This window comes from Cimex lectularius, unplaced genomic scaffold (genome assembly GCF_000648675.2).
Source record: "Cimex lectularius strain Harlan isolate CLEC.00 unplaced genomic scaffold, Clec_2.1 scaffold154, whole genome shotgun sequence".
NCBI lineage: Eukaryota > Metazoa > Arthropoda > Insecta > Hemiptera > Cimicidae > Cimex > Cimex lectularius.
In genome coordinates, this window is record NW_019392807.1 from 792,352 (window position 1) to 799,494 (window position 7,143).

Below are 7,143 nucleotides of genomic sequence, written 5' to 3' on the forward strand. Positions count from 1 at the left end.
TTAGCAAAAATTATATTTTTTATAGCCAATGATTTTGTATTTAATAAATTGTTTGATATGTTAACCAATTCTGTTTATTTTTTTCCTTTATCCACAAGTTGGCAATAACATCAGATCAATAATTAAATGAAAATTATAAACTTACCAGAAAAATAGGTATAAAAATTGTTAGTTAAATTTTAATCTATCACTAGATGATTTTCCAGTGTTTTGGTGAATTTTCTTTTAAACCATTATAATTAAATTTAAAAAAAAATTAAAACTCATAAATTTTTATGCAATAGCATAATCTTTTTGCTAACACTTACGACTATGGTGATCAGATATTTATCCGAATCATTCCTCCATGGTAGGGTGGTTCAAATTTTATTCTGCATATTTTTGTATATTTAAAGAATATTGTATAAATTTGCTTATTTGAAATATTTTCGATGGCTTAGAAAAATAAAAATAAACACGGCAACTAAGAACAAAAGGAAAAAGACAAGAATCTAGAATTTGATTTGGATTTAACTTGTCATGAACAAAACTTAAACCAACACAATAAAATTCTCTTGAAAATAATCAGTATATTATTTTTTTGCTTATCCTAAAAAACACTTTTTCTGAGATGGTGGGGTTGAGGAAATAGGGGCTTCATTTGACAAAAATAGACAGTCTCATTTTCATCCTAGTAAACCTTAAAAAAAGCCAAAAATGGGAACTTCAACTTCTAAAACAGCAGGCTAGATTTTTACTTTTAATGCAAAACAGAAATTAAGTAAATCCCATGCAATGCAGTTATTATATTACGAAAGATTATAAGGTAGATAGATTTGATAAAAATTCCAGATCAAAAATTAGGGAAAATCAATTAAATCTTAATGGTAACAGTATCATACAATATATCAAGTAAATTTTAAAAACACAAGTACGCTCCCATCACCTCTTATGACCGATCTCAATTTGCCCAAAAAAGTATTCACTTTTATATTTCCGCAAGTGCGTAATCTCTTTTCAATAGACCAGTTTTTCTATTTCCCACAAAAGTCAGTAGTATTGATTATTTATTAAATAATATTGTAGACAAAATAAGAGGTTTATGCATACGCTATGCTTTTCTGAATTTGAAATAAATTACTATTTCATAAAGTTCATTCTGAGACACTGTAAACCCACTGGGTACTGGAAACAAAAAAATTTGGATACTGCTGTACTAGACCAAAAATGTCTAGGTTAAAAAAGTTAATATGTATATTAATCAAGCGATGTCTATCATTCATCCGTTGTATTTTAATATATATAAATTTAATTCAATTTTAGTGCAAATACAGTAATACCTTGACATTCATGGGTGTTTGGTTCCAGAAAACTGCCGTGAATGTTAAATCCACGAATGTTGAACCTATTTTCCTGGGATATAAGCAGGGGTTACATTCTACGACGCCAAAAATACAATTCAGAACTAAACAAATAATTCATTCAAAATAAACGGAATAAAAGATGTGTGTTTGAACTTGTTTTTATTTTTTGATGTGCAAGAAAAGAAATAACTATTAATTGTTTCGCCGAATAATTTATTTCTTTAAAAATTTCCACATAAGGATTTGAAGCAGTCACAACATCCCCTTTAAACTGAAAACTTCGATTTGAAGATGTGTCGAAACCCATTGCGTTTTTAATAAGTTGGTCCCTCAAGGTTAAAATTTCCCAGTCGTTTTGAAGAAAAGCTTTTGCCTGCATAAAAAATGTAACATGTCCAAAAATTGTATTCTTTCACCAAGGGTCAGGAAGGAGGCATTTTGCGACAACTTCCACACAAAACTGAGAAGGAACAGTACGTTGAAAGTAGGCAAAAGTTTTCTAAGAATCAATTAAAGCCTCCAATCCATTTTTTTAAATCAAGTAGTAGTGTTGTAACTATGTCCTACACTTAGTTCTAGTTGCCTTGTACGGCCTATCAGGGTTTTATATCATGTTTGCCATGCTTTGAATGATTTTTTGTTTGTTTTTCTGATCCACCTATTCTTGATCGAAAGATTTTGTCTGTGGTCACCCTCAGTATTAGTGTTTGCAAGTTAGTGTAAGTTCATGGACTCCTGAGTATTTTTCTTTCAGCTGTCCGCTCATAAGGGACTTTTCACTGAAAAATCTATATAGTGCTCTTGTATTAGGACTTTTCCTAGAGTAAAGTAAATGGAATAATGTCTGGGGAAAAACAATCCAGTCACGAGGGATATAAATACAGAAACGGAAATTTGATTTTTGACACATTAAAAAACCAATGTTTAAACTATTTTTTTAATTATAAAAAAGCACTTTACAACTTATTTCTTCGCTTTTTTATCTTTTTTGTCTTTCGCAACTTTAGCAACGTCATCAGGATTGTCACTTGCTTCCTTGAGGCGTTTGGCCCTTACTCCGACAAGACGTTCATCTGCCCTAGCCTAAAATCGAAAAATTAATGTATGTATATTATAAATATATATAACTCAATATGTTTATCATAAAAGTGTACATCATACATCAAATATTGAGTAGAGTAATAGTAATTATCATATTAAAATTTACAAAAATATTTTAAGATTTTCCAGCAAGTATGGTAATATTAGTTTACAAAATTAACAAATAATTAATGGAAAAACAAACAATTAATTACCTTTCTGAGTGCTACATAAGCAGAGAATTTCTTGTCAGCTTCTGTGATAGTCCTTGATTTGACTTTCAATGAAGGCTTGGCAAGAGGTAGCACTGGGGTAGCCACTTGCGCAGCTAACTTGCGTTCTTCCTCCTGAAGTATGAATAGTTTATTTAGAGGAAAAAATAAAATAAACAAATTTAACAGTAAATTGTGATACTTACAGAAGCTTCGCCCTTCTTCAATTTCTTGCTACGTTTCATGGGGAACAGGATTAATTTCGCCTTGTACTCCTTCAAACGCTGGACGTTCAATTGCAAAGACTCGACGGATTTGTTCCTCCTTCTCGGGTCAACAGCGATGCCGACCGACCTGGCGAATCCAGGTGTAAGTTTAGCCCTCTGAAGAAAAGAAACAGTTGATTAACATTGGCGTTATTGACGATTTGATACGGAATCACACGACTTACAGAAATTTCCTCTAAAGTAAAACCCCTACCAAGACGCAATTTTGTGTGGTAGCGGACTGTCGGGCATCTCACTGCTGGTCTCAGTGGTGCAGCGGGTCTCGGGTTGACGAGAGCGGCTTTCTTAATCCTGTGCTGCCTCCTTCTGTATTTCCGAGCACTTTGTTTAAACCAAGTACGAATGAACCTCTGCCAATCCTTATGGAAATGGCCATTCGGAATCATATTATTCCCCTTCATCTTGGCTGTAAATTAAAATAGAAAATAAATTAAATTTAAATAAGTTTAGTAAAAACTGTCATTTCATCTACAATGATTTTATTTCAATAGTTTAATTAGGAATGTTCCTTTTTTTTAGTTTACGGACAAATTATTTGAAAATTTAAGACATGCAAGTTTATTGCAATATTAACAAATATTCCTTGGTTTTATTTTCCATCGTTGTTTCGTATCAATCTGGTCTGCCAATCCAAGTTACTTTGAATTATACGACTGGTTGTGCCATAATCGCTGGGATCAAATAACAAAAGGACAAGTAGACCAGGATCATCACCAGTACAAGAGATCCCACAGTAATGGGGATATTTAGAGATTTAATAAGTTTAATCTGATATATATTGGTTAAATGTCCAAGGCACCTAGTGAAAAAAGGCTTTCATAACCTTGGAATAGAGGTTTGTATATTTTGTATATTGCTTTTCATTTTAGCATTATTTTCTTGCAACTCTGCCAAAGGTAGCACTCAAAACTAAAGCTCAACTCTTGAAAGTTTTATTGAAATATATTGTAAACGATATAAAAGTAAACAAAAAAGATATTTTTAGTACAAAATTTAACATAGGGAAATACAAAAGCTTCTAAAAATTAAATTAATTAAATATTCAAAACGGAAGAATGCGAAGCTGACATTGTTTACTGGCAGATTTTCAACATTTAATTTAATATTAATCCATTCGTGTTTAGTGGTCTAATTGGCCAAATTACTTATTTCAATTAATTATTCTCTTTATGTATTTTCATCTTAACCAAGACCTTACATAAAAAGAATAATTAACTGAAGTAATTTGGTCAATTAGACCACTAAATTATTAATATTTATTAAGTAAAAAGTATCACTTCAATAACAACTCCCCATGGCCACTTTATAAGTCGCTGAGAATTGAATCCTGATTACACGACATTTGAGAAATGGCAAAAAGAGGGAAAAGTCGAAAGGTGTAGGTTGAGATGGGAAGTTGGTGTACGAGTGGATCGAAGTCACGATAGCTCAAGTGGTTAGAGCAGCGGCGCGACATATTAAGACAAAGGTCGTGGGTTTGAATCCTGCTATTGACAGTATCTTTTTCATCTCAACCAAGACTTTACATAAAAAAAAGAAAATTAATTGACATTTAATTTAATTTTTGAAGCTTTGGAGCTCACTTCAATTTTGTACCAAGAGTCTGTTTACTTTGTAGTCTTTTATTTTTTTAAATGTTTGTAACCAAAAAATCAGATTTTTAGCAATGAAATACTAATTTTTCATTATTCTTAGCTCACATCTGATAAATTACAGACAGGCAAAAAATTCCACTCAATTATTTTTTTCATTTTCTCGATAAAAGAAAATTCTGCCCTTAATTTGTCCCATTGTTTTTATCAATAAGTATTTGTTTAAGCTGTTATAAATTGAGAATATCAATTAGAGGTGAACACACTTAATCCTTAATCCAAAACAAGGATAAAGGATTTTTCTGTTTACTTTTTTTTATACGGAATTTAAAATGTTTATTCAGTCTCATTTGAGTTTTGAAGCAACACTGTTAGTTTTCATCTTTGTTTTCATAATTTTAATTTTTAAACTTTAAAATGCCACCTAGTGCTGAGAATGTTGCGCGTCGTGTGGCACTTATTGATGATGGACGTTCCATCAGATATGCGGCTATTGCCATAGGAGTTCCCTATGAAACACTGCAAGACACCATTAGACGTTTTCGAAAAACTGGGTCCTACCATAGAAGGCTCAGTTCTGGACGCCCCAGGGTACCAAAGGATGACTGTTTTTTGACTGTGGGAATTTTTGAAACCGGCACCTTACTGTCGTTCAAACGATTCATCAGCTCCAGGAAGTTCGAGGTGTCCAAATTTCTGCTTGAACTGCTCAAAGAAGATTAAATTCATATGGACTGATGGCATTTCGCCCCTTAAGAAGACCAGAACACACGGAGTTGCTCGAGAACACAGCCATTGCTCTTTGGACAATTGGTCTGCTGTGCTTTTTACAGATGAGTTTAGATTTGCTCTACGATCTCCAGATAGGCGTGAAAGAATTGAGAAGACAAAATGAAAGGTTCGAAGCCTGTAATTTTTCCCAGAGCCAAATTTTTCAATGTGGCTCAGTGATAATGTGGGCGGGAATCTCAATGGAGTCTAACAGAGTTGGTTGTTGTTCACTTAGGGTTTTTGATGGCCACTTTCTAGGTGGATGAAATTTTGGAACATCATGCACTCCTTATCCTCCATGAAATCACGACAATCCTATTCTAATGCACGATAATGCCCATCCACATGTCGCTCGCGTAGTACAAACAAACCATCAGGCTTGATCCCCATCGAACATTTACGGGACAACCTCAAAATATGAATAAGAGCACGTCCTTCACTTCCTGATACACTCCACTATCTCGAAAGGACTCTTCGTGAAGAATGGGAAAGAGACATTTCCAGGCTGGTAGAAAGTATGCCGAGCCGTCATTGAGGTGTAATTTAGACAAAAGGAGGAAATACACGATATTGAAACGTTAATTAAAGATTTAAAACAAAATTAAAATAAATTTTATCTGTCTTTTTCTAATTTTCCTTATCAATTTACATTACTTTTATTCTTTTTAAGACAAAGACTCCATTACAAAACGTTAAAAAACGAGAAACTTTGATTAATATACAAAAATATATGCAAATCAAGTTATATTTGAAGTGGACGGAATTTTTTGCCTGTCAGTTATATACATGCGCTTAATGCTCACTAGACTAGTAAAGGCAAGTTATCTGTAAGTCATATTTATCAGTATTTACAGAACCAAGAAAATCTCATTCAAAACTTTAGACTAGAGCTTTAGAAAATCGTGAAAGTTTATCTCCTTACTATTTTCTATTTTGTTCGCTTATGGCTACAAATTGGGCACAAATCATAGAGCGAGAAAAACAGAGAATACTGAAGAATACAGTAAAAACCCTAATAGAATACAATAGGGAGATTAAAAAGGCAAAACAATAATCGTGGAGGAAATATTGCAAAGTTGAAGCAAGTAGACACAGAATTTTCTACGACTGGAAAAATAAGTAAGTTTCAATGAACCAGGCACATGGCACGTCGTAAACAGTACTAATTTCAAGAATATACTGTTGAACAATTCAAGTCTATGAAGATTGAAGAAAATAAAAGTTGAAAAGTTTTTATTTTTATGGATAAGAATCGCTTTGAAGCCTTAAATACTAAGGTAAATTATATTTCATTTAGTTTTGTTTTTTTCTAGATAATTAAGTTCATACAAATGTTATTTTTAAGCATATATGGGTCTATATCTAGTGAGGAAAACGTTTCATATCACCCATAAAAATGAAATTAAAGAAAACAGGATTTGAGAGGATGTTGAGAAAATGTCGGGTCGCTTTGATATTTCTCCAGCCGACTTTGATTTATTTAAACAATTAATTAAATAAATTAAACAAGACTGGCCCCAGAAGTGTAATAGGAGTAGAATAATAAATTAAAGTAGTATAATAAACACGGGGGTGGCGATTGTTGAAAGGAAAAGGTTAGGGAGGCCGACTTTCCGCCAGATGGGAAAATTCCGTTCCGTCGTCGGAAAATTTTCAGAGCCGATGAAAACAAATAGATACGAGGGAAATTTAATAGACAAATGGGTTGAACTCAAATAGATCGGTCTGATAAATTCGGATGAAAACTCACTTGTTTGTCTGTCTCACGGCGGTCACGTTGTCAAATTGTACCTACAAAGACGTCGACTAGGAACAAGACACTGCTGTACAATGGACGAGAACGAGGCGAAACTCGCAG

At 33.0% G+C, this 7,143-nt stretch overlaps 1 protein-coding gene across 1 annotated transcript; it reads right to left on the reverse strand.

The window, feature by feature from the left end:
• Positions 1–2,264: 2,264 nt before the first annotated feature.
• Positions 2,265–7,143, reverse strand: LOC106664700 (60S ribosomal protein L13). The gene is made up of 5 exons (XM_014390637.2): positions 7,036–7,143; positions 3,087–3,328; positions 2,842–3,018; positions 2,639–2,770; positions 2,265–2,426 (listed from the first exon to the last, which is right to left on the reverse strand). Exons 2-5 carry the CDS (start codon positions 3,321–3,323, stop codon positions 2,307–2,309), a joined length of 666 nt encoding a protein of 221 aa, XP_014246123.1. The 5' UTR covers positions 3,324–3,328; positions 7,036–7,143; the 3' UTR covers positions 2,265–2,306.

Excerpts from the sequence above, each read along its gene's own strand:
- LOC106664700 (XM_014390637.2), bottom strand. The coding sequence starts at position 3,323 with ATGAAGGGGAATAATATGATTCCGAATGGCCATTTCCATAAGGATTGG. Across the intron at positions 2,771-2,841 it reads TGAAGAAGGGCGAAGCTTCT|GAGGAAGAACGCAAGTTAGC; the intron begins GTAAGTATCACA and ends TTCATACTTCAG. Across the intron at positions 2,427-2,638 it reads CTTATGTAGCACTCAGAAAG|GCTAGGGCAGATGAACGTCT; the intron begins GTAATTAATTGT and ends TTTCGATTTTAG.